General features: G+C 41.8%; 1 protein-coding gene and 2 long non-coding RNA genes across 11 annotated transcripts in view; 2 read left to right on the forward strand and 1 right to left on the reverse strand.

Moving 5' to 3' along the window:
• Positions 1-27,255, forward strand: part of LOC143822100 (uncharacterized) — a 210,277-nt gene that overhangs the window by 22,082 nt on the left and 160,940 nt on the right. For 6 of the 8 annotated variants that reach the window (XR_013226041.1, XR_013226038.1, XR_013226040.1 and 3 more), the window contains one exon: positions 14,497-14,572. The exons of the other annotated variants lie outside the window; for them this stretch is intronic. This is a non-coding gene — a long non-coding RNA (uncharacterized LOC143822100). The remainder of the gene's footprint in view (positions 1-14,496; positions 14,573-27,255) is intronic. 8 annotated transcript variants of the gene reach the window in all.
• The window catches only part of KCNQ5 (potassium voltage-gated channel subfamily Q member 5), a 380,258-nt gene that overhangs the window by 19,135 nt on the left and 333,868 nt on the right, over positions 1-27,255 (reverse strand). The window contains exons 9-10 of one of the 2 annotated variants that reach the window (XM_077306710.1): positions 24,427-24,453; positions 8,444-8,664 (exon numbers count right to left, since the gene is read on the reverse strand). In XM_077306710.1, the coding sequence (XP_077162825.1) occupies positions 8,444-8,664; positions 24,427-24,453 (248 nt within the window). The remainder of the gene's footprint in view (positions 1-8,443; positions 8,665-24,426; positions 24,454-27,255) is intronic. The other variant, XM_077306720.1, reaches the window with a different exon arrangement.
• LOC143822114 (uncharacterized) lies at positions 20,418-26,365 on the forward strand. The gene is made up of 2 exons (XR_013226053.1): positions 20,418-21,014; positions 25,529-26,365. It is a non-coding gene; the product is annotated as an uncharacterized LOC143822114 (long non-coding RNA).

Below are 27,255 nucleotides of genomic sequence, written 5' to 3' on the forward strand. Positions count from 1 at the left end.
AGTCTTCTCCAACACCAGAGTTCAAAAGCCTCAATTCTTTGACTCTCGGCCTTCCTTATGGGCCAACTTTCACAGCCATACATTGCAACTGGGAATACCATAGCCTTGACTAAACGTGCTTTTGTTGGCAGGGTGATGTCTCTGCTTTTTAGGATGCTGTCTAGATTTGTCATAGCTTTCCTCCCCAGGAGCAAGCGTCTTTTAATTTCTTTGCTGCAGTCTCCATCTGCAGTGATCTTGGAGCCCAGGAAAATAAAATCTGTCACTATCTCCATTTCTTCCCCATCTATTTGCCAGGAATTGAGAGGGCCGGATGCCATGATCTTTGTTTTCTTGATGTTGAGTTTCAAGCCAACTTTTGCACTCTCCTCCTTCACCTGCATCAACAGGCTCTTTAGTTCCTCTTTACTTTCTGCCATTATATGGCTTTTTAAAAATTCATAGTCTGGGAATCATATTTAGAATTAGATGTAATGACTTAATATAAATGCTTAGGCATAGCCATAAAGTTGGACTTGTCCCCAGATCCCCAGGGAGTGGCCAATTCCTTTGAGACATATTTTGTACCTTAGAGAAGATAATGGGGTTTCCGACATGACTTATTCATTGTCTTTTTGTCAACTCCCTCACTCTAGTGTACTACTAATCTTACATCTTTTACTTGAGAACTTTGACAAGGGGAGCCTTTCTCATTTGCTTTCTGGGGTCCAGTAGTGCCACACAAAGATGCTTTCCTCTCTCCTTCCCTACTGAGTCATTGTAATCCATAGATAGGCTCATGAAAACTCTACACTTCCAGACCTAACATTGGATATGTATACGTTATCACAGAGCCATGCCTGTATGGGAAAGTAACAGCTTGCAATAAAAGTAGGATGAAACTGTCCTCTACTCATACATTGCTTCTTCATGATGCCATCCAGGTATCTTGGAACATGGCAGACAAAGGCAGGCAATCTCTGGGAGTTTTGAGAGCATTTGGTGATACCATATGCCATTTCCAGTTATGCAACTGGAAGTGGTCGTGTGTCACTGCAATGCTTTTTAAAATTTCAGTTCAAAGAAATAAACAATAAATAAAATTAAGCAAAATAATTAAGCAAAACCATACACATCTATAGATTCATCCTCTAACATATATAACTGGACTTAAACATATCAATTGACGTACCCTACATATAAATTTACTTTTCCATATTTTCATATCTTCAGGCAGATTCCACATATTGCTGCCCATTTTGATATCCTTTACAGTTATTCCACTACAATGCAAACAACTTCTAGGTATCAGAAAATTTAGCAACACAGACCATCCTTTCAGAGCCCATTTATATCTGTATGAAGATATCTTATTCATTATCTAAATGTGCCATATCTTATTCAATGATAATCTCAAAAAGGACATTAACTGATATTTCCATTTCTGTACCATCACCATTTTCACTACTATAACCAACTGGCGTGAAAGGCTCTTCTGAGTTAACTCACTGTTACTCAAATAGGACATTTTCTAATTAATTGGAGGAAATGAAAGGAGACAAAACGAGGGATGGGGGAGTAACTGGGATTCTCCACTTATCTATATGGGAATTGTTCCCTTTGAACATAAACCAGGCTAGGTTCACTGGAAAGGGATTTTATTTAAAAGAAGAATAAAAAGGCAAAAATATACATACAAATACACTGAAAACACAGAGGTCTGTGGAGGCTGCAGTGAAATACGAGCATTTCATGGGAAGAAGAGAAGACCTACCCATCAGTGGGAGTGTGTGGAGGATCCATGAACACACGTATACACACTGCTGTGGAGCAGGATGCCATATTTTATAGGGCAAAATGCTCCCTGGGCGAGCTGACATATTAGCCCCCTAAACAATAACTTGATGGGTTTTCTGGAAATGGATAAAAATCTGGAAGAGGCTCTATGAGTTTACTTGAGGGGAAATGTAGGTGAGTACTGCATGGGAAAAGTTATAGGGTTTGATGAAAAGTATTGCTTAATTAGGTTAAATGGTGAGGGAAGTAAGGCTGATTGTTGCTGAGATCAAACCAAAGTGAGGCAATAGGGTCTTGTGATGCCCATTGCCCTGATTATTCATCTACCTGAAGAGGGGAAGAGGTCATTAGTGGGTCAGCTGCTCTTTCCCACACTTCTAAACTACATGTCCAGACTTCTGTCTGAATGACATCTATTTTAGTGTCATTTTGGGCCAGGAAGTGTGTTGCTTGTGATATTTGAAATTGATATTAGAGGAAGGTATTTATGGCTTTCCATCTATAAACTGCCATTCAATGAGAGCAGGGGTCTGATGCTAACATCAAAGGGTAGTAATTCAGTAGATCAATTTGCAGACAGCAGTTAAATGAACATTGCACTATAACTTCTATTTCTTCATGCTTACTTGTCCAGTTTTTTGCCATTACTGGGCAAATCTACCATAAATGAAACAAGGAACCCTTCTTCTCTCTACACTTCTAGCATACCCTGGGTCCTCCTAATATTTTAGCCTGTAATGCTGCGGTCAGATACTATCAATACATCATTTTCAAGCAGTTTTCTTTAACCCCCATATTTAGATACTTTAAAGATTTTATGGAATTATTTCTCACTCCTTCAGTGATAGATTTAAATCGATTTCCTACCTAGTTTTAGAGCTTCTTGTGGTGCAGGGTGGTAAGGCAGCCGGCATGCTGTCTGAAGCTCTGGCCATGAGGTTGGGAGTTCGATCCCAGCAGCAGGCTCAAAGTTGACTCAGCCTTCCATCCTTCTGAGGTTGGTAAAATTGAATACCCAGCTTGCTGGGGGTAAAACGGTAATGACTGGGGAAGGGAATGGCAAACCACCCTGTATTGAGTCTGCCAAGAAAACACTAGAGGGCGCCACCCCAAGGGTCAGACATGACCCCTGCTTGCACAGGGGATACCTTTACCTTGCTTTACAATCCCAATGTAACTTCTACCCCTCCTGAAGACCTGAGTATATTTTTGCCAGAAGCTCTTTAAAATTACTGGCCATCTAAATCCATTTAAAGATCAAAATACTTTCCTAGTCCTCAGTACCAATAACATACCATATTTAAATTGAAGATATTGAAAAGTAGGGATTTGTCCTGGAACCTAGTTCCCCAATTCCCCAGAAGACACAGAGGTTCCAATCTTCTCCCTATTTGTTTCATTCACACCTTGCCATTGTGATCCATATGATAACACTTCCCTGATTAGACTACTATAATGTGCTTTAGTCTTGAAAATGCCTTAGAAACTGAAATTGGTCCAGAATGCAGTGGACCAATTTCAGGTCTTCCTCACTGGCTTATAATTCTAATCTTGCTGCACTGATTCCCAATCAGTTTCTGATACCAACAAGGTATAGGTTTTGACTTATGAAGATCTAAATGGCGTGGAACCCTCATATCTTCAGCACCGCCTCTCGTGATATGACAACCCCCCTTCATCAAGGGCTCCCACCCTCTGGAACCAGCTCCCCAAGGAGCTGTTCTGTAGAATCTATTATTAGAATCTATGTTCTGTAGAATCTATTAAGGTTTCATAGGACATACAAGGATGCCTGGTTTTATACAGCATTTAATTAACTAAGAGAATGGGTGAGCTGACTGGCTGTCCACATTTGTTCCGGAGCTGATGACAAGTTGAATTTTAATTAGAATCTGCCCTACCCATCTTTTCAATGGTAATCTTCTTGTTCTAATTCCCAGATTGTGCTGCTACTGTACTGAAACCAGGTAGATACTGCTGCAAATAAAGCTCCCCTCTGACTTTCTCAATTTTTTTTACCATTGAGAAACCCCTGGAACATTCTTCAGACTTTTAAAAAACACAGAAATGGTGCAATCATTCAGAATGTGGTTGGGGCCCCTCCCCACCCCCTCTAGGCCCATCATTGGCTATGTTTTTTTTACATTACTATATATGGTCATATCATATATTCAAATTGATTAACTCAAAACGATTCAGGAAACCCTTCCAGAGCCCTCAAGAAACCCTGGTTGAAGAAGCCTGGCCTATGTTGTCTCCAACCCAAGTAAGCTATCATAATCTGTGCTGTTCTAACGAACACTTCTTTATGCTTAATACCTATAGCTACTCGATCACAGTACTCTAAACTTTGGATGTGTGAACTGCATATTTAGCATGGTTCATTCAAATTTCTTATTAAGTTACTGGAGAACATCAGGTGCTATTTAAACTCTAATTTCCCTTGGCAGAAAGTATGATGTGATTTCATGAAATGGGTTTTCCTTCCATTCTGATTGATGATGCACAGAATTGTGAGGTTTGTTAAACTCATATGAGCAATAATTCTATGATTAAAATGGTGATCATGTTATAATTGGATCTTATGAATATTTCAGTACTAAATAAGCAAATTGACTTATTGAACTCTAAAAGAGAAAAAAGTTATTGAATTCCTGCAAAACACTCTTTTTTCTACTCTTGTTTCTTTTTGTATTTGGACGCAGATGACACTTTGAATGGTGCCAGCCACTCTGGTTCCAATAACCTGTGTTCCACATTGATCTTAACAGTGGCACAAAAAGCTTTTCAGGCATGAAAATGAAGTTGTATGAAAAGCTTACTAGCTATTTTTCTGTTTTTCATGTCACTGTTAAAGGCATAGGAATCCTGTGATTAACAAGTTGGGAACCCTTCACCTTGGCAAACAGGCATCTAACATCACGATTGTGGTTCTAGTAAACCATGACCATCTACCAAAGAATACAAAGACAGTATTATATAAGAAAACGAAATAAGCACCTATCCTAAAGCAAGTCAGTTCAGATTGGGACAAACTGCATCCTGAAAAGAAAGCCTGTGAGTACGATCTGGCTGCAACATCTGTCACCCCATTAATCGCCAGGGTTGATTTTGCTGATCTGGTTAGCTAGGTGGCTATCATTTTATTTTTTTATAATGTATAAAAATAAAATTATACAGAAATACAAAGGGGAAATAAATGTTAGATATTGCTACATACTTTCCATTAAAAATAATTGCTAACCCTAAAGATTGCAAAAGTACTCTGAGGGCAGTAGAAGAGCAGAGGTTATGCGAGTTTGAAAAAGAGCTTTTTAATTAATCAAATGAAACGTTTGTATAATTTCTCTTGAAGGAACACTTTGATGTAAGTTGCACCTTGCCTTCAAGATGTGCTGAATACTAATTATCTCCTACAAAAGATTGGAAGAATTTAAAGAGTTGAATACAGATAAAATAGATTCATTAACAAGTAGTAGTACTGTCACATACTTCAGCATTGTTCACAATAAGAAGGTAACTGTATGAAACAATCTGGAAGGGCCTGAAGAAATGGGAATTTATAGGCAGGACTACAAAAGGGAAATATTCTTGATCATAAAAAACTCTTAAACTCAACTAGATGAGAATTTTTATTTCTATTTATTTTATTTATATACTGCCCTCCCCTGAGGCTCAGGGGATGAATGAAGCTATCTTAATGCTCCTACTTTTTCTCCCCACTATTCCTGTGCCTTGAAGCACACCTGGCTTACAGAAATTTAGTAGGTGTTTATGGCATAATCATCAGCTTTATCTTCTAAATTTCTGCATGTCAAGGTGCTGTTAAATAGATTCCAGTTTAAACACATTCTTTGCAATCTCTGTATTTATTACTGGTATTCTGCAACTAGGAAAGAGTATATAGTCTTGCATGGACAGCATCTTATTGAATAAGCTGTTTCCAGTTCTAATGTTGAACATAATTTATGCATAATCAATTAAATTGATGATTGCTACCTTTCTTCCCCTACTGACACTATTATGCTCCAAATCTGCCTGACAACACAGAAATTTGGTAGGTAAAGTTTTCCCCATCCTTTTTCTTCTTGCAAAAAATAAAGTACAATAAAAAAATTCCTTGATTAATTTGTACTAGAAATGTCAGTCTGTTGATAAAGGCACAGTAGCAGACTAAGAAAAGGTGTCAACCCGTAATCCTGTAATATTGATTTACTATATTCAATAATCTTTAACCGTTCCTAGCGGAGTGGATAATATATTTTGTTAAGGGCACCAAAGGTGGGCCCTGTCCATGATGAGGAAGGGTGCCCATAGGCCCCTTCCTCTGGACTGACAATCGGGGGGCCCAATCGGCAGGCGCAAAGTACCTGCCGATTGGGCCCTCCGATTGTCAGTCCGGTGGCAAGGGACCAATTGCGAGCCGCACGCAGCTCCCAATTAGTCCCTTGCCGCCAGACTGACTAATTGGGAGGCGCGAAACACCTCCCAATCCGCCCTCCTTCATCCTCGCCTGCAGCCGCCTGCCCGCCACCATTACTTCACTCACCTCCACCAGGACAGGACGCTGCCTCGCCGCACAGCCGCGGCCTTGGCTCCTTGCTGCCGCACGACAAGACTCTGCGCGGCCCCAGGTAGCCGCCGATGCGCCGGGGGACCCTCGATGAGCCTGACCGCCGACTCCCGAGACCCTCCCGGGCCGTCCCGCACTGAGCTGCGCCGCGCCACGCCGCCACACGCCCGCGCCGCCCCCGCCAACTCCCGGACCCCACTCGTGCTCCCAGCCACAGCCGTGCCGGCCCCGTAGCCCCCGCCGACTCCCGAGACCTGCCCGAGCCGCCCCGCGCCAGCCCCACCAACTCCCGGGCCCCGCTCGAGCCCCCAGCCATGGCTGCGCTGGCCCTGCAGCCCCCGCCAACTCCCGCAGCTTACGCGAGCCGCCCCGTGCTGAGCTGGGCCACCCCAGCCTGCCCCACGCCCGCGCCGGCCCCACTGACTCCTGGGCTCCACTCAGGACCCAAGCCACGGCCGCGCCGGCCCTGCAGCCCACGCCACCTCCGAGGACCCGTTAGCACCTGCTGCATTAAGACTGCAGCGGGCTTATTTACTAGTATTTACATATATTGATATTTGCATATGATGTAAAGGTAAAGGTAAAGGTTTCCCCTGTGCAAGCACCGAGTCATGTCTGACCCTTGGGGTGACGCCCTCTAGCGTTTTCATGGCAGACTCAATACAGGGTGGTTTGCCAGTGCCTTCCCCAGTCATTACCGTTTACCCCCCAGCAAGCTGGGTACTCATTTTACCGACCTCGGAAGGATGGAAGGCTGAGTCAACCTTGAGCCGGCTGCTGGGATTGAACTCGTAGCCTCATGGGCAAAGCTTTCAGACGGCTGCCTTACCACTCTGCGCCACAAGAGGCTCTATTCATATGATGTAAGATATGTTAAATTAGTAGGTTATGGATGTGTAGTGTAATGATTGTACATGCAGTTCTTTAATAGTAAACACGGAATGTTCCAGGGAACCAAAGCACATATGTGAGAGTTTTGTTCAGGGATGGGGCTTTTTCACGTTTCCCTTCCAGTAGGAATTCTCTGACCATTTCTTCAACTTGGAGTGCCTAATCACAGCAGTTTCCAATGAAGAAAAAGGGTTACTGCAAAAAGGACTCCACATTGCATAAAAACAAAGAGTTTCTGCTTGTGCTCAAGCCATTTACTTGAGCACCACACATTCATTTTCAGACCCAGCAGTACTTAGTCTCAGGAAGGGGACTCTGCTGACCCTGTGAAGGCTAAGGTGAATACAGCTATATCATATAAAGTAGGTAAAGAAGCAGGAACAATAGCACTCCAACACAGCATTTCCTAAATTTATATCAAGATAGGTAGCCATGTCAGTCTGTCTGGAGCAGTAGAAAAGAGCAAGAGTCCAGTAGCCCTTTAAAGACTCACAACATTTATTGCAGGGCAGTGGTCCCCAACCCGCGGCCCGCGGCCCGGTGCCAGGCCGCGAAGGCCTTGGCGCCGGGCCGCAGCTCCTTCTTCCCTCCCCCCCCCCGAAGTGAGAAGCTCGCCAGGCCGCGAGCAAATCGGCCGCCAAAGCGGCCGATTAGCTAGCGGCCCGGGAAGCTTCTTGTTTCAGGATGGGGGGGGAGAGAAGCTTGCCGAGCCGCAAGCTAATCGGCCGCTTTGGCGGCCGATTTGCTGACGGCCCGGAGGGGCCGGGAGGGGGAGCCGTGGCCGCTGGCATGGCGGCGGCGCAAACGTGCGTGTGCGGACTGCCGCGCAGGCGCGTTTGCGCCATTGCTGGGCACAAACGCGCATGCGCAGCAGTCCGCACAGCGCGTTTGCGCTGGGGCTGCCACGCATGCGCGGGCCCCCGGGCCACCCTCTCCCCCCACTCCGGAGCAGCGGTCCGCGGCAGCCAAAAGGTTGCGGACCGCTGTTGCAGGGTATGAGCTTTTATCAGTCACTGCTCTGAACAAGTGAGCTGTGACTCACTCTGCCACTTTTCTGTTGGTCTTTCCAGTGCTACCGGACTCTTGCTCTTTTCTACTGTTAAATGTGTGTGTTTCTTCACAAAGTATATGTTGATGAATATCTGTTTATGATGGTTACAAAATGAATGATATCTACAAAAAAGACTTTAAAAATGATCTCACTCTCTGGCATTGGCTTTGGCTGTGAACTCTTCAAACGCAGGGAGGGTCTGAAGCGAGTTCTGTCATTGAAACTCCAGCTCTTCTGTACTTTTGTTGGGCTCCCTTCTGCAGTAATGTCTGTGCTTGGAGATCTTCGGTCTCCTACTGAAGGTTGTCGATTCTTGATACTCTGTCCTCTTGGGCTAGCCATCCGCACACGTTCTTTAAAGCTTAATTTTTGACTGTGAAAGGAAAACATTTATTTTAATTCCAGCCCACTGTAATGTTTGTATCATGCCAACTTGGTGACAGATCAGTGTGTAATTGGATATGCACCATGTATAGTTATGTGTCCTTTATTATATATCCGAATACTCCTAGCAAAACTGAAATCCCCTATGCCTGGAACAAAACTCTAAATTAGGTGATGTTCCCAAATACCAAGGCACCTTATAGAGGTGCTCTGAAGAAGGAAAATATGCTCTGCAAGGAAATCTGGCCTCTAGAGAAAAATGTGTGCATTTTTCTCTCATAAGGAATAGTGGATTGTATGTAATTCCTACTGCCTCTATCAGCTGCTGAGGAAAAACTTTGTTACACACTATATAACAATAAAATGAAAACACAATGTAATTGAATATAACCTTAGCAAAGCTTAGATTTTAATGGATTGTTATAACTTTTTAGGTTGCACAGCATAGGTCAGTGCATTTCTAATAATCTGAATAAGGATAATAGTGCTATTATTTTTGCATGCCATTTGTTAATGTTAAGCAGGCGAGATTAATTTTGTTATGCATGCATTTTCCAAGACATAACATTTTTAAACAATCCACAAACAGTATTAGCAAACAATAGATTTCAGATTCCTTGTTACTTACAGCACTCACTTGGACAAGACAAAACATAAATCTAAAGAAACTTTGAATTATTAATAGAGTATCCAATAAATATTGTCAGTGAAATGAGTAGTTTACAGAAATGTGACATACATTGGGTGATTTTCTGGGACTAATTACTGGCCGAACACACTAGTAGATTGAACTGAGAACCTAGTTTGTTATTGCTTGGTTGATAAGGATGCCAGACCCCTGCTGTGGCTGGAGAAAAACCCCGCTTTGGTGTTGCTCCCCTAAAGGTTTCAGGAAGTGTGGGCGGGGATCCCCTCAAAAACAGCTGCTTTCATGGCAATCCTCAAGCCCTAGATCTCTTCCTTGTACTTGCCAGGACCAGGAAGAATGCCATGATGTAGTATTATCACCCAGAGGTGATGTCAGTATGCTGGGGTTGGTGGCAGGTTTGAGGCAATGCTCTGTGCTTTGAGGTTGATTTTTTTTGCTGTAGATTTTCCCCAAAAGCCAGTGTGTTGCCCACAACATCGCCAACATCACTTCCAGATGATGTCAGCACCCCGGCTGCTCTTCTGGGTTTGGCTGAATGCAGGGGAGTGCTCCCCCCTCTCCTGCCAACAGCATGGTGACACCTGGCAGCCCTATTGGTTGATCACATGTACCACAGAACTTGAAATTCTAGGCATAAATAAAGATGCAGGCTGCTTGTCTGTGGATGATCTTTCCAGCTTGCTTATTTACACAAACTGTTTAGGAGTTCATAAATTGCAGAGTGCTTAATGGATCTTAGTTAACATTTTCAGGCTTTCTGTAATTACTTAGTAATTAACAGGGAAAAATTGTGCATTGTGTTAACAGTATCCACAATTACTATTTTATGGGTGTGATAGAAAAGAAATGGATATTATATGTTTGAGTATTTGTAGAAAGGAAGCAGAGAATTGTGCTGAGGTTTATGGATTAAACTTTTGTCATTGAACAGGAAAGATTTTCCTGCATGGCCAGAAAGTACTTTGACAGATATTTGAAATACAGGTATCTAATATGGGACGATGTTACTGGTTCTTGTGCTGGAGAGGCAGTGTTTTTGTAGGGAAAAAATCCTTTGGGATCATTGAGTTGCACGTGACAAAGATTATCTGCCTGTTGCTATAGTTGCTAATCAGGTTGAGGCCTTGTTTGTTCCACTTCTGTCATGGTCCTTATATCTTAGTGAGCGTGACAATACGAAACATTTAAAATGGAAATGTATTCTATAATTATCAAGGAACTTAAAAATGTACTGTTCCATGCCTGACTGCCTAACCAGCTGCAATCTAAAAAGGAAATGTTTGTATTATACGATTACATGAAATGGAATAAAAAATAGGACACTGCTGTTCTGAAATTTCTTGATATTCAGAAGACATTTGTACATGCAGCCTAGTCCATATTATTCATATACAAGCATAACTCAGGCAGGATACAGGATACTTTATGCAGTAAATCAAGCACATGCTGTACAGCTTCTAGTGGTCATGTTAAATACTACAGCAAACCAAATAAACTATCAGAGAAATTAAATTTTTAAGGTATAAGCACAGCAAATATCTGTTTCTAAAATAGCCTTAATTTACAGTATTTGCTGGCATATAAGACTACTTTCCCCCCCTGAAAAACATGCCTCCAAGTGGGGGGGTCATCCTATACGCCAGTGCACTTCAGTTGGGATAGACATAGCTGCCCATAGTGGCCCATAGTACTGTAATGTAATGTAACAAACTCTATATTTTGAGTGGAAATGTTGGGGGGTCGTCTTATAAGCCCAGTCGTCTTATACGCCGGCAAATACGGTAATCTTCCTTGGTCTCAAAAATATGTATTTATGCATGAAATATGTTCATTTACTTAGCAAACTTTTTCTACTTGTGGGACATTTATTTAAAGTACACCTATCAGCGAATTAGACTAGAGTTGTATCTTATCTGTTTATGTTGCTATATGATTGCATATATTTTGTGTAATAGGAATACAATTACAACATATATTTTCCTCACAAACTGAGTTCTCTTTGCCCAAATGGAAAGATGCTTAGTATTAAAGGTTAAATTATTTTATATCTTTTAAGGAATTTATTTACTACTTGTGTTAATTAAAATTCATTCAGAACAGCCAACTATCCCAATAGTGGGTGATAGTTTGATTCAGTCTGTCTGTCTGTCTGTTTCTTCTTCTTCTTCTGCTTCTTCTTCTTCATCATAATCATCATCATAATCAATCAAAGCTATATTTTCCTAACAAGCTAAAAGAATGGAATTGTGCATGTTATGCTTGTTAAATGTGCCTATTTACAAATTAAAACAATTTAATTTGCAGATATAACTGTAGTAGTAGTAGTAATAGTAGTAGTAGTAGTAGTAGTAGAAGAAGAAGAAGAAGAAGAAGAAGAAGAAGAAGAAGAAGAAGAAGAGGAGGAGTTGGTTCTTATATGCCGCTTTTCCCTACCCGAAGGAAGCTCAAAGCGGCTTACAGTCGCCTTCCCTTTCCTCTCCCCACAACAGACACCCAGCTGAGAGAGCCCTGATATCACTGCCTGGCACCGGGCCGCGGCTCAGTGGTTGGGGGCCACTACCATACACGAATCAGGGTTGAACATTTTTTTTTAACTGCTTTCAGATCTTCTTTACACTTCTTAATCACTATAGTGTGGCATTTGAAATATTTGAGGTACTTCTGAAAGTGCTGCTTTTCTTTACCACCCCTTTCCACAGTGTGTTCTTTTCCTTCTTTTTTATGGATAGATAGAAGAAGACGGACAGACAGACAGATGCTTGTTGAATGCTGGTCATACTGAATTGCTATACTAGTCTAGCTCTCTAATTCAGAAGTTAGAACATTTTTTTAACAAAATGGAAAAAACCACACCACAAAAAGGGCAGGGGAAAAAGTTTGCAGTAGACAGAACACTTCAGACATTACTCATTAACTTATTTAAAAACATGGTATGAAGCCCCTGCCCCAATATTGCTTTACTTGTAATTGGGCAATTTGATAACAACAGGTTTAGAATGGCAATGTGCAAGGGGCCTTGGTTTGAATCATCTCATTTCTTTGATCCTTTCTTGACTGGATTACGTGTACAAAAAGATGCCATTAGGAATAAAAGTCTCATTTCGAAAACCAAGTGCACAGTACCATTTCCTAAAGAAAAAAGTGTATATTTATCCCTGAATAGATAGTGAGAACAACTTTGGTATGCTCTTAAATAAGAAATTGCCTGCCACAGTGGAATTCTAACTCTGACTCAGGTGGCCATTTTTGTTTGGGATAAGGCAAGAGTGCATGTTGTTACAATAGCTAAGCAAACATGGGACATGTTTCTGATGCAGCAAAATAGACAACTCGGCAGGGGCAAAAGCACAGTTCTAGTAGGCTATTATGTGAGTGAAACAATGCTGCCAATCAGAAATTAATTAAATTTTCATACTGCCCTTCCCATGAGCTCCGGACAGTAAATGCCATAAGAAAATACAATAAATAGAACATAATCAAATACAATACTGTTGAAATTAAGTTATTAAAGTTATTTTAAAAATTTAGATCAATTAAAAATGTTTCCTATGCCACTAATCCTCAGGGATAGGTGCATCCTACCTATCGCAACAATGGTGGAAGGGATTAAGTGCTAGAAACGGGTGCAATGATGGTGATTCAGCATTCCTAGGTATACGTGCTTATGTGCATTCATAGTGAATGCATAGGGATAAGTGTGATAAAGGCGAGATCCCATCATTTAGTGTATGGAAAGTGGGAGCTGAGCCAAAAATACCCAACTCCAGATGCCTTCAGTGACAGGGCCTTAGGCTCATAGACTCATTACAAGGGTGTCATTGACAGATATTGATCACTTCCCATCTGAGATAAGCGCTCACAGAATGACATCTTTGTCACCTGCCTGTAGCTCAGCAACAGAGCATCCATCAGGTCACAGCAGGGATTTGCTCACAGACTTGCACTCTTCCTACAAAGCAGAAGAAACTATAACCCCATCTAGAATAAGTGGGTGGATTTCAGAGTGTCTTTCAGAGGATTTCAGTGATTTCAGAGTGTCTAAATGACAAAATTAGTTTTATAAAGTCTGCAACCATTAGTCCATCACCGTTTCTAAGATAATGTATATATACAATAATGTAAAGGCATATTACTAAAGGTACCTAGTTATTGCCCTCAGACTGATGGAGGTAAGGACACCGGGCTAGATAGTTTATTATAAGCATTCATTTAGATTACAGTTCTAAATGATTAATAAAATCAAAACTATTTAATATGCTTCACATTCTATACTTTAAGCTTGAAGAGTACACTAGAGCAGTGGTCCACAACCTTTTTTAGGCTGCGGACTGGTGTGGGGGGAGGGCAACCTAGCTGCTGCGCATGCGCAGCAGTCCATACGCAAATGCGCATGCACAGCAGGTCAGTGCATGTGTGATTGCACCATGCGCGCCCACAAGCATGTATGCACAGCGATTTTGCACATGCGCTGCAGGTCCGTGCGCACGCCTTTGTGCCATGCGCGGCAATTCCGCGCATACACAGCAATTTCGCGCATGCACAAAAGTGCTGTGCATGCGGACCTGCCACGCATGCACCTTTTTGCCGACAGCCGCACTTTCCTCTCCCCTCCCCTGCAAAAAGAAGCTTGCCAGGCTGCAAGCTAATTGGCCGCTTTGGCTTGGGAAGTTTCTCACTGCAGGGGCGGGCGGGGAGAGGGAACTGCGGCCCGGTGGTTGGGGAACACTGCACTAGAGTATAATTCCACTTTGAAGAAGAAAAGTTGGTTCTTATATGCTGCTTTTCTCTACCCGAAGGAGTCTAAAAGCGGCTTACATTCTCCTCCCCTTTCCTCCCCCACAACAGACACCCTGTGAGGGAGGTGAGGCTGAGAGAGCCCTGTTATTACTGCTGAGTCAGAACAGCTTTATCAGTGCTGTGGCGAGCCCAAGGTCAACTAGCTGGCTGCATGTGTGGGAGTGCAGAATCAAACCCGCCTTGTCAGATTAGAAGTCTGCATTCCTAACCACTACACCAAACTGCTTTTGTACAGAGTAAAATAAACTCTGTACTTGCTGCTTAGTTAGCAAAAGAACGAACTAGAATTCTTTAAAATATCTGCTAAATGTGAGCAATTAAATAACTTTTAAGGTCTGATTCTAAGCTAATCAAGAAATATCAACATTTGAACAGGGCATCACCTGCAAAGCTATGGAAGACCTGAGAGGGCACACTACGTAAAATTTGGGTTGAAATCAACAGAATTTGAGTGAGTTCAAAATAACTTCCTTTTTAAGAATATATTTTGTTTCTTATATTTTACAAGTTCTATACTGTAAGTATATATACCCCTTAGTATCTGTATTTTTCTTTCATTTTTATATAAAATATATTATATCTCTTAGATGCACTAGGGGTCACTGTGAAACCATTTCAGGGCTAAAAAGAAAAATTGCCCTGACACTGTTAATTTCATAGAATAATAACCAAGATTTGAGATATATGAAGATAATAACAGAAGCAGCGTTAAACCTCATCTACACATTGAAAATGGAACTGTGTGAATGTGTCTCTTTAATTTCTATAATGCTTTCACCTGTGATCACAAACTGGCAAACAGAGAGAAAGCTTGATTATAATGGTATGGTGAAAGCAGTTGGTAACAAATGGGGACTTGCTTTACACCAGTGTTGCTGTTTGGGCATGCTCACCAAAACACGGGGGGGGGGGGGTTTGGTACAATGAGTGACCATCATTACATCTCAGAATGGAATCCACAGAGTTTTTATCATGTTCAGAATGTATTCATGGGCCAATCCGAGGAATATTGCTGCAGTCACATACATTTTTGCCTGTGTTGAAGCTGTAAATAATTAGAAAATTCCACATTATATATACTTAAGTCATTTGCTTTTTAAACTCTCAGAAAACTTGTTGCAACTACTTTTGTGCAAAAATCAAGGGATTTCTCCTAGTTGATTCCACACGTGGGAATGGTTATTTTTAGAAAACAACAAAGAGGTTAATATATACCAACTGAAGTGAACAATTGTTTTAAAATGCAGTTCTATACACTAAAACTGTCCTACCACAATTTTCACATATTTGGGATTCTTTGGAAGTTCAGCATTTCATTACCATCTTCGCATGTGGTGTATTATTTTCTCATAATTTTATAGCCAAATAACATAAACATAATTACTGCACCTATTTCCCTGAAACTAGCTTAAGCATTTCAGGCAGAACAGCACAACTAGGCTTAAACAAACCAAAATGCGCTAAACACTGCAGTTGTGGCATTGTATTTTATGTGCCGACACCAAATTCATAGGGTTTTTTAAAATATATATAAAATTGCAAGCAGCAAGCAAAAAGGAAAATTACAAGCACTTATGGCAGAGAAGGGTGGGGGATCCAGCCCAAATTATTAAAGAACCCTTTGGGAAGTAAAAACTGTAAAGCATTAAGAAGGGGTATAAACTCTTCATGCACCTGATGTTAGTTGACATTCCCAATCATGTGATAGACAGGATGCTGGATACCTATGTTTCCGAGAGGTGTACATCTTGAAGAGCTTCTGTTTATTACTATAAAGCTTACTAGGAGTGAGGGGAAATAGAGGATCATATTACTAAGCATTATATGAGGAAAGGGTTAGGTTTTCCATGTAAGGCAAGTGAGACCTTTACCACTTTTCTACAATGATTTACTCAAATAAAACAGAATGCCAGTTGTTACACTGAAGCTTGCTCGGATAAGCAGGTCAGAATTGAGACTTCATCTAGAAAAGCACTGGCCTTTCCCTTAACATTCTTGTTAGACAAAATCCCTGCACTTTGTAATAGGAACTTCTGGGGTACAGGAATGGTATAAGAAAGTATTACTTCATTTAAAGAGGATGGCAAAAGCTTATTTTCCTAACAGTAAAAGTAATTTCTCTGCTGTAGATTATGAATTACAAGATCAGTGCATAAATCTTCTTTCCAGTGTATGTCATGCTAACTTCTTATGAAGAATTAATTTTACCCAGAATGTTTGGGTATAGTAATTTTCTCAGGATATAAAATACAAAAAAAAAACATATTTTGTTTCATAAAACAAAGTTTTAAACCTATCTGAGACCATCAGCCCTGTTTTCCAGATAACTAAATAGAGTACAGCTAAAATGTTTTTGTTATGGACAGCAAATTTCTGACAAATCTGCTAGTGTTCCAATTTAGTGAAAGACTATTATATAATACCTAATAATTGTTTATTATAACTGCGCATCATTCATTCATTCATTCATTCATTCATTCATTCATTCATTCATATCCCACCACTCCCATGCAGTAGCCCGTGGCAGGTCACAAAGTCCTACTTAAAAACGCATTAAAACCCTCATTAAAATGACATACCAACACAATACAGAAAACCACAGTGAACAGGCAATAAAATAACTCTATCCCCGTGCCCCAAAAGACTGCTACCCACTATCAGGGAGGGAGAGGGGCCTAGCCGGCAACAGCTCAGGTGCTAGCACAAGCCCTGGGAGGGAGGGGCGTGATCTTCCTAACTGCCCTGACCTCAACCAAAGACTTGGCGGTAGGGCTCCGTTTTGCAGGCCCTGTGGAATACAGAAAGCTCCCGCAGGCCCGCAGCTCACCCAGGAGCTCATTCTGCCAGGTTAGGGCCCTGGTCCTGGTTGAGGCCCTGGTCCTGGTTGAGGCCAGGCGTGCCCCTCTAGGGCCAGGAATCATCAACAAATCAGTACCCATAGAGTGTAAAGCCCTGTGGGGGTCATAGGGTGATAGCCAGTACCTCATATATGTGGGGCCCAGACGGCATGGGGCCTTGAAGGTCATAACCGAAACCTTGAACCAGATCTGGGCAACAACTGGGAACCAATGCAGTTGCCTCAGCACAGGCTGGACATGGGCCCTTCAAGATGTTCTTGTGAGGACCCTAGCAGCTGCATTCTGCACCAGCTGTAATTTCCAGGTCAAGGACAAGGGCAGGCCCGCATAGAGTGAGTTACAGAAATCTAGCCTGGAGGTGACCGTTGCATGGATCATTGTGGCTAGGTAGTCAGGGGACAGATAGGGCACTTGTAGCTAGACCTAGCAAAGATGGAAAAAAGCCTGGCCAGCTACCCTCTTTACCTGTGCCTCCATAGTTAGGGAGGCATCTATGGTTGCCCCCAAATTCCTGGCCTGGGATGCAGCGGTAAGTTGTATTCCTGCCAGGCAGGACGCTTCCTGATCTGCCCCCCCTACTTCCCAATCACAGGACCTCCATCTTGGAGGGGCTGAGATTCAGACAACTCTGCTCCAGCCATCCAATCACGCTTCCAAACATCTGGCGAATGGTTCTGGGGGGAGTCCGGACAGCAGTCCATCAGGAAATAGAGCTGGGTGTCATCAGCATAATGATGACAACCCAGCCCAAAACTCCTCACCAGCTAGGCCAGAGAGCACATAAAGATGTTAAAAAGTGTGGGGAAGGGAACCGCACCCTGTGGGACCTCACGAGGGAGTCGGTAGGAGTGTGATAACTCTTCCCCCACAGCTGCACTCTGGCTCCAGTTATGGAGCAAGGAGCATACCCAGCTTAAAACTGTGCCCTGTGTCCCCTGTCCCGATGAAGTGGTGGGTCTAAGACAGGTCTAATAGAAACAGCAAAGTGACCCATCTCAATCCATCGGGTGACGGAGTTCATCAGGGCAAGCAACATCGTCTCCACCCCGTGGCCTGGACAGAAGCCCGACTTGTATTGGTCGAACACTGAAGTTTCCTCCAAGAATGCTAGGAGCTGGTCCGCAGCAGCCCTTTCAACTACCTTGCCCAGGAATGCTAAATGTGAAACCGGGCAGTAGCTGGCTGAGTTCTGCGGATCCAACGATGGTTTCTTAAGGAGAGGGCACACCACAGCACCCTTCAGCAGCTCAGGGAAATCTCTGGTAGATAGAGAGATATTAATAATATCCCTGAGCTGACCTCCTACCTGTGGGCCACCTCCTCTGAGGAGCCATGACGGGCATGGATCAAGGGGACAAGATCCCAGCAGCTTGTCGACTTCAGGTAAAGAGAGCCATCTGAAGTCATCAAACATCACCTCTAAAGGCGGCCAACAGGCCTCCAGTTCATTTACTGTGTCAACTGTGGCTGGAAGACGAGGGCAGAGAGGACAACTGGGGGCAATCTCGTCGATAGCGGCTGTCATGTGGGACAATGACTAGTTTCTCAAGATGAGTCTATAATAAGCAACATGCTGTGTGTAAATGGTCTTACCCTGTGGTAAGACAACTACCATATGATGTCTCCATACTACAAGAAGGCATCACCAGGAAAACCAGAGGCTGGCATGGATATATATCATCATGTAATATAATTTTGAATTTAACCCTCTGGTCCCAGGACAAGATAGTTGCCAACACAGCTTTTCACTTGCAGGATTGTTTTCACATTTGGGTGGAGACAGTTGGGGTAAAGCGAAAGCCGTTAATCACTAACATAGACAGTTGAATAAATCTTTGTTGGTCTTAAAGGTGCCCCTGGACACTGTCTAAAGAAGAGTAGGATAGGCACCAGGCTAGAACCTGTCTTCTTTAATTACTCTCAGGTTCCGAAATCATCTGTCCACTCATTTTGACAGTTTAATATACTTTACTATGCCCCCCCCCCATTGAACCTAAAAGACCCTATAAACTATATATACTTAGCTTGTTATTTCTGTAAAGCCATTGTGTCTGGTAAACATCTTCATTATATTGTATACTAATCCATTAACCAGAGCCTCTTGTGGCGCAGAGTGGTAAGGCAGCCGTCTGAAAGCTTTGCCCATGAGGCTGGGAGTTCAATCCCAGCAGCCGGCTCAAGGTTGACTCAGCCTTCCATCCTTCCGAGGTCGGTAAAATGAGTACCCAGCTTGCTGGGGGGTAAACGGTAATGACTGGGGAAGGCACTGGCAAACCACCCCATATTGAGTCTGCCATGAAAACGCTAGAGGGCGTCACCCCAAGGGTCAGACATGACTCGGTGCTTGCACAGGGGAAACCTTTACCTTTACCTTAATCCATTAACCATTCTAAGTTTATATATATGGTCTTGTAACTCCCATTTCATTGTCTGTCAAAGTGTGCTATGAACATGAAAACTTACACCTTGTTGTTGATTTTAAAGGTGCCATTGTTCTGCTACTTCAGTTTTGTTCCAGTTAGTTGACCAAACTGAAGCAGGGTTGTTGTTCTTTGTTTTTTTGGGAAGAAGAGTTGATTTTTATATGCTGCTTGTCTGTACCAAGAGTCTCAAAGTGGTTTATAATCGCCTTCCCTTTCCTCTCCCCATAACAGACACCCTGTGAGGTAGGTAAGGCTTAGAAAGCCCTCATATTACTGCTTAAACAGAACAGCTTTATCAGTGCTGTGATGAGCCCAAGGTCACCCAGCTGGTTGCATGTGGGGGACAGGGAATCAAATATGGCTTGCCAGACTAGAAGCTGCTACTCCTAACCACCACACCACACTGGCATCCTATATCATCTTGCAAACATCTACTCTCTGGATTTTCCTCTGCTTTGCACCACTGTAATCCCTTGCAGCCTCCATTTTTCCTGTCACACCACTGGATGGGTGTTTGAAGGATTTTATAAAAGTTGGCAATTGATATATCAGTATACCTATTCAACTTTATTACCACAGTCTACTGGTTCCTCTGAATTCTCAATTTCATATTTCCCTATATATCTCCACAATGAAAAGAGTTAGAGGCTTTTAAAAGAAAGGAAGGTGAAAATTTAGACTAGCCAGTAGACTGCAGCAATATATCATTATAATGTTACTAGAATTAAAACCCATTGTAGCTGATACAACGGGTGATAGTGGGGGAGGAGGGAAATAGTAAAGAGAGAGGGAGGTAGAAAGGAAGAGAATGATTAAGATAGAGAGAGCTTGGCATTGGGAAGAGGAAGGGGAGGGGTTGTCCAGTTTGTAAGGGTATGAGGTTGAATGTGTATGTTGTGTGGGGGGGTTTGGTGGCGTAGTGACAAATGAGGGCATGGGTGTGGAGAGATGGGTGTCAAGAACCTGTTGTGTGGAATGTTCATTGAGTATGGGAGAGGACTGACCTTTAGGAATTGTGACATAATGGTTACAGATTAGCTTTCCAGAGCCATGTCTTCAGATATGTGAAGGGAAAAGTAGACTGGAGACTTTTCTTAGGGGGAGATTACATGGCAACCAATTCCTCCCAGTTCTGCATTCAACCTCATTTCCCTTCTTGTGTGAATTATGCCACAGACACCGAAATGTCCCCCTGCTCTAATCCACATTGGGAAGTTACAGTACACAGGTGTCCACTCTGCTCTTCTTGTCTCCATTTTTTTACTATTGCTATAATGTTATGTGCCCACATGCTTCTTTCACTGTTGCCCCTTAGAAGAAGAACTGGATTTTTGTACCCTGCTGTTTACTGCCCAAAGGAGTCTCCAAGTGGTTTACAAACACCTTTTCCCTTCCTCTCTCCACAATAGACAACCTATGGGGGATGTGGTGCTGTGAGAGATCTGAGAGAACTGGGAATGGTCTGCAGTCACCCAGGAGGCTTCAGATGTCTCAAAGCAGTTTCCAATTGTGTTTCCTTTCTCTTCCCATAACAGACACTCTGTGATTGAGGTGGGGCTGAGAGAACTCTGTGAGAACTGGGAATGGCCCACAGTCACCCATCAGGCCTCAGGTATCTCAGTTTACAATCACCCTCCCTTTCTCTCCCCATAACAAACTCCCTTTGAGGGAGGTGAGGTAGAGAGAGCGCTAGCTCATGCTTAGGTGTAGGTGCCTCACTTTGAAGCTAGCAACCCTAAAAGGAGGTCTCTTTGTGCACAGCCGTCTTGACCCTAGTCAGTTTTATGTACACCTAGATAGTGTGGAATTCCAGAACACAAACCTACATCAATCTGGCAACCTTACCTCCTCTCTGCAATGTTTTCTTGAAATAGATCAGAGGGTGGTAGGTGGCTGCGAGGGTATTACACATTTTTGAGGCCCCCACTTCCAGGAATATGTTCAGACCAGGGACAGCAAACTTCCAGGTGGGTCCTGGAGATCTCTTGGAATTGCTGCTCATCTCCAGATTATAAAGATCAGCTCTGCAGGCAAAAATGGCTGATTTGTAGGGGTGACTCTGTAGCATTGTATCCGACTGAGGTTTAGGAATACCAGCCTCCAGGTGAGGTCTGAGAATCTCCTGAAAGTACAGCTCATTTCCAGGCAGTTAGACTGAAAGGAAAGAGCTCTTCCCTCACATGCATCCTTTCAAAAGGAATGCACGTGGTCCCAGACACCTCTTGGCTAGCACCCAATTGGTCCAAAGGACGGATAGGCCTCGCCCACAATCTGCCCACCTACCCCTTAGACTTTTATTTATAGAGCGCAAACCAGATGCTGATTTTTTAAGGCTACCAAATAACCCTATAATGTCAGGAGGAGGGATATTAGCTATGGAGGTGTGAAGAAAAAGAAGTGCTGGTAAAACTGCAGTGTGGATGTTTCATTGCTGCTCCAAAAGCCTCTGCATTTATAGCAGCAACAAAAGGTACATGGAGAATCCTGACTATTTGGAACCAGTCCTACTTGCATAAGCAGGTTGCCTAGGGTTGCTAGGCTGTAAACCATAGATAGATTCCTAGAGGTAACCTGCATAATTTCTGTAGGTTCAAATGGTTAGCAGTGTTGGTCTGAAGTAGCACAATAAAACCAGAGTCCAGTAGCACCTTTTAATCTTTGTTGGTCTTAAAGGTGCTACTGGACTCTGATGTTATTGTGCATAATTGCTCTGGAATTGGCATAGCTGCACAGACTGCCAGCATTTTTTCCCTCTTGCCAGTGCTCAGGCAAAAAAGGCTGCTGGTGGGAGTTCTCTTGCCCTAGTGGGAGGTCTGGCAACCATAAGGTGAGCTTCCCTCATGAAAGGTACTGGAGGAAATGATTTTACTCTTCATGCAGTCTTCTGCCTCCTGTGGCTGATACTTCATGTGGGTTCTGAATTCCCAGAAATAAAATTTCCCAAATATGAAAATCACTGCTGTGAGGATGAGAGAAGCAGGGAGCTATAAAATGGCCATCTAGAGTTGGCAGCACTGGGAAATTCCTGGAGATTTAGGGACTGTAGCCTGGAGATTACTGGGTTTGGTGAGGGGAGGAACCTCAGACAAGTAGAATGTCACAAAGGCCACTCTCCAAAACAGATATTCTCCAGGGTAATTGATCTTTGTCTTCTGGAGTTCGGTTGTAATTTGGGGATATGTGCTGGCCCCGCCTGGAGGCTGGCAAAACTTCCTGGCCAGAATGAGACAACATAGTTTTTCTTTCCAAGGAGTCAGCATTCAGGTATGGAGTTGGAAGGATGTCTTTGTGAGTTTAGATAGGAATCAATGTAGAGATGAGAATTCAGTGTGGCATATGTATCAGAGAGGTAGGGACAATGATAATCTTGTAGTAGAAAGATTCTAAACACTGTAAAATGCAGAATTATCCAAAATGGGTAACACTGCTCCTTTTCATATTTTTAGTCAACCAGAATTTCAGCTACAGGTCTCAACAATTTCAAAGTTCTTATATACCAATTAAGCTTAAATATATTATAAAACAATCACAAGTCTTTTTTGCAGCTCTGCTTACGATGGTGCTTTCTGTTTCCTAGCCTAGATTATAATTCAGTTCCTACAATTCACTCATCTACCTTCTAAGTAGAAAGAAAAGGTAGTTATAGACCGATCATGCATCGGGTGGAAATGCTGGACTGGTGGTGCCATGGCAGTGGGGCTAATCCCCGTTGCCATCATCCTGGCCCCTTCCCAGTCCTGGACCGATTTAGGGCTTCTGATGGTCCACGGCAAGGGAACACTGATTCTTCTACGTTCCCTTTGTTGCTGTGGCCGCCATTGAAGGCTAGGCCATGACAGGCCTGTGCACACAGGAAGAGCCAGGTTCTGTGCTACAGTGGCTGGGGGTGGACCAAATATGCCCCATTTGACTCCGTGGCAGTGCATGATGCTGCGAGGTTTACTGGGGCTTGGCGTGCCATTTTGCAAGAAGTTGGGATTGTGGTCTTGCTGCCGTGCATAATCAGTCATAGTTGCCCTGTTTCTGAAGAGCCAAGGAAGGAGACTATATCATCTTAGAAAAGTATATGTTTGAAAAACAATGAAGATAGCATATCAAGCAGAGAGAGTAATATGAGAGTTCTTTCAAACAAGTTTGCCTATGTCCCTAACCTCGTATCTGTCATAGTATACCAAGTACCCAGTCTAATGCAGAAAATATAAGGACAGGAATCTAATTTAGAAAAACAGTACAATAGGTATAGCTACCACGGAAGCAAGTCTCACATTCTTAGGATGCTTTAAGAGAATTTTCACCTGCAACATTACAGTTTAAATTAATGTCAATTAGGTAGCATTTCAAGTCTGTAATAATTGTGCTGTTTCTACAAGCCAGTCTTTCAGTGTAATTACCATAAATTGAATGAGATACTGGTTGTATTTTTTTAACAACAAGCAGATTTTATCAAATTAAGAGGCCAGAATTGATGGCGATACAATGGGGGGGGGGGGAGAAGATGACAGTCTGTATTTTGAGACAAGCACATTACAGAAAATTGGATGGATTAATTTTGTAATACATGTGGGAAGACCGGTTCTTTTATCTTCTGAAGTATCTAGCTTTGTTTTAAATGTGTAAGTGCAGAAAAGAATGTTAATTTCAGACGTCTCAGCTATATGTAATTGGGAATAACCAGCTTTGCAAGTCACCTCCCTCCTTCAACTGGTGGCCATTTCATTTATCATAAGAATAGTCTCCAATAGATAGATGTCTTTTAAAGGCTTAATCAAGTCCTTATATTACTAATCACTGGTATTTACTGCTTGGTTACATGTTATTTTAGAATGCAACATGTAAATGTATTGAATAGCTTTCTATTTTCACAGGAAGAATTTTATAAAAATCAGAATACTATTGATTTTCTTTCTTTTCTGTAATTGTACCAAGTATGGCATTATGCTGTATATTTTGATTCTGCACTACCAAAGATGTGCACATATTTCCAAATTGCATTTGGATTTTTAATACAAACAAACATTACAAACCTTCCAGATGCTTCCCCTTGTTCTTTCCTTCAGGTACCAAAGAATGGGGGGAAAGGGGAAGTGGAGGAAAAGAAATTTGTTAAGCTGGCAGTCACCATCATATGGTTACAGAGTTAGATATATACTAGCTTACAGTTAAATGTATTAATTACATTAATATCTTTAATAATTAATATTTTAGAAATCAAATACAAAACATTCAAGCTGAAACTCTTGACTATTGTGATACTAGAAAAAATTCAAACACTCTTTCAATAGCATGCTCAACATGCTTAGTACATATCATTGTACATATCAACACAGAGTAAGTTTGCAAAGTACTTGTTTAGGCAAAATGCAGTGCTGACACAGATATCAGAAAACTGTAGGCGAGTTATTATAACAGTGTATAAACAGTAGTGCATTGGGTTTAATTTAACATCTAGGACCAGAATTTTCTCATCAAAGGTGAAAACCAGATGATTTTCCAAAGCTCTAATCAGCATTATGGTATCTCCTAGATAGACTGTGGCTATTTAGATATTAAAAAAATGAATAAAATATACTGCCAGTTTGGAAAGGCAGCAATATACACTCATATATTAAAAATACAATATTTCTAGTCTTTGAGAAGGGTAATTTAACAACTGTTTGAAGTTTGCTTTTAGCTGTCTACCCTTATCAGCTTGTTTTGAAATTTACAAATCAACTTTCTGCATCTGCTGAAATGGAAGGATGATGATTGGGAATGCTGAGGTTTTGGAGACAGTTGGGCTGCCCATCTTTTATCACTAATAGGCACAGTTAAGGACATAGGAGTTTTGTTGGGTCCAGGATTTTTTAAACTCAGTGACATAAGAACTGCTTCTGCATGGGCTTGGTTCTTGGTGGCAGTTGCTGCTCTAGGAACAGTCTTTTCCAAGGGTGTGAGGAAGGTGCCTTGCAAACATGTAAAGCAGAGCTCTTCCAACGTGCATGTAGATGCTTGCATTTTCTATTTTTAAATATATGTACTATATTTCTGTACTATATTTCTGGTTTTTATATTTAATGATGATTGAAACCACTGTCCCCAAAATAGGAAAAAGTTTAATATGTAAATAACTATCTAAACAATTTGCAGGGAAGGAAGAGAAAATGAAGAGCTTACTATGCTGACATGGAATCTCTCTCCTTCTCCATTTTTCAAATGCTGCATGGATATCTGACTCACTCATCTCAGAGGACTACCTTGCTTTCTTGTGCTCATTTGTATTAGTAGTAATGATGATATTTTGTTCACAAAATGGTCTTAATATCCTTACCCATGCAGAGATGTGCTGGTGTTTTTTATGATAAGTAATATTGTTCATGTAGCACAATTTTATCCATACAAAAGAAAATTGGAAATTTCTGAGCATATAAATCTCTAGCTCAGAATCTATTCCTTTTTATAGCTTCTTCCTGTTGCTGTACCACAATATGGGTAGATGCCATTTTGGAAATGAATATGCCATAAAAAAATAGAACTTTTTTCTTCTGGAAAATTGCTCAGGTCACTAAAGCAAGAAAATTAAAATATTATTCAAATATTGTGGGGCAGCTACATAGAACAATTCTTGATGTCCCTACTAGAATATGCCTTCCTTTACAATTTCCTCCACATCATCTATACAAGCACTATATGGATTTTTAAAAATGAAACTGAAATTTTATTATTCTGCTAATGTGACATTTCTGACAAAATTCTGTGAGGTCCTGCTCAACAAGTTGAGCTAAGGTTCTTGCAGTTTCAGTTTCACCTTCCTTTAATGTTATTGTTGTTATTGTTATTATGTAAATGTTGTTATTGTTGATGTTACCACCTTACTGTTACTTGAATGATGTTACCTGTACTATTTTGTTGTTTCCTGTAAACCGCCCTGAGCCTTCGGGGAGGGCGGTATAGAAATACAATAAATAAATAAATAAATAAATAAAACATTTCCTCTGATAAATTCTGTCATCAGATCTATAAGGTGTCATGATTTAGGAAATTTTGTCATGCTGACTGGATCCCCAGGTGTTCTGTTTCTTTAGAAGGCTACTAATTAGATTGGAGAAACATCACTGATCCCCTCTCCCTTCAGCTGCTACTAGCCTGGACTGTGGGAAAATGAGTGGGCTACTAGCAACTTTGTTGTGGGGAGAAGATACTTCGAATGAGAGAATCACAGGGGTAAAGAGTAATCCCCCCTCCTGCACAAGCACATTAATAAAAATGAATATCTCCATGGGCACTTTCATGTATTTATACTTCAATTTATATACCACCACTCCCTTTAAAAAGACTTAAGGTGGTTTATATAACAATAAAACTTATAAAACATGATAAAATACCAATATTAGCCCCCTTGACAGCAAAAAAACTCCTCCCCACCCCGTTCCACAAAACGTCTAAAGCCAAATTTCCAGGGAGATCTTCCTAGGGAGGACCCAGATGTCCTCGGTGAGGGGCCCCAGATCTTCCTTATTTAAAAGATTGGGAAATCCAATCACACATGTCTCCTGTACTGGCTGTTTTCCTAAAATATCTGCATTTCCTAAGCACAACAGTTTCATTAAAACATCTGTCACTGAAAAGTGTTTCTCCCCCAATGGAATCATATCTACAGAAAATAGCTAATGAGAATGAAGAGTAGTCCCTGCATGATGTTTATTGCTCACACCCTCCTACTCAGGTTTCTTACATGAAGAGAGAAGCACATGGTATAACAAGCTTCTTTTAAAAATACAATTTCAGTAATGTAAATGGAAAGCACCAGTAACTTGTTTATAGTGAATTATCTAATTGAGTTTCTTTGATTTTTTTAATTTTTGGTTTTAAGGCCC

This window comes from Paroedura picta, chromosome 1, assembly GCF_049243985.1.
Source record: "Paroedura picta isolate Pp20150507F chromosome 1, Ppicta_v3.0, whole genome shotgun sequence".
Taxonomy (NCBI): domain Eukaryota; kingdom Metazoa; phylum Chordata; class Lepidosauria; order Squamata; family Gekkonidae; genus Paroedura; species Paroedura picta.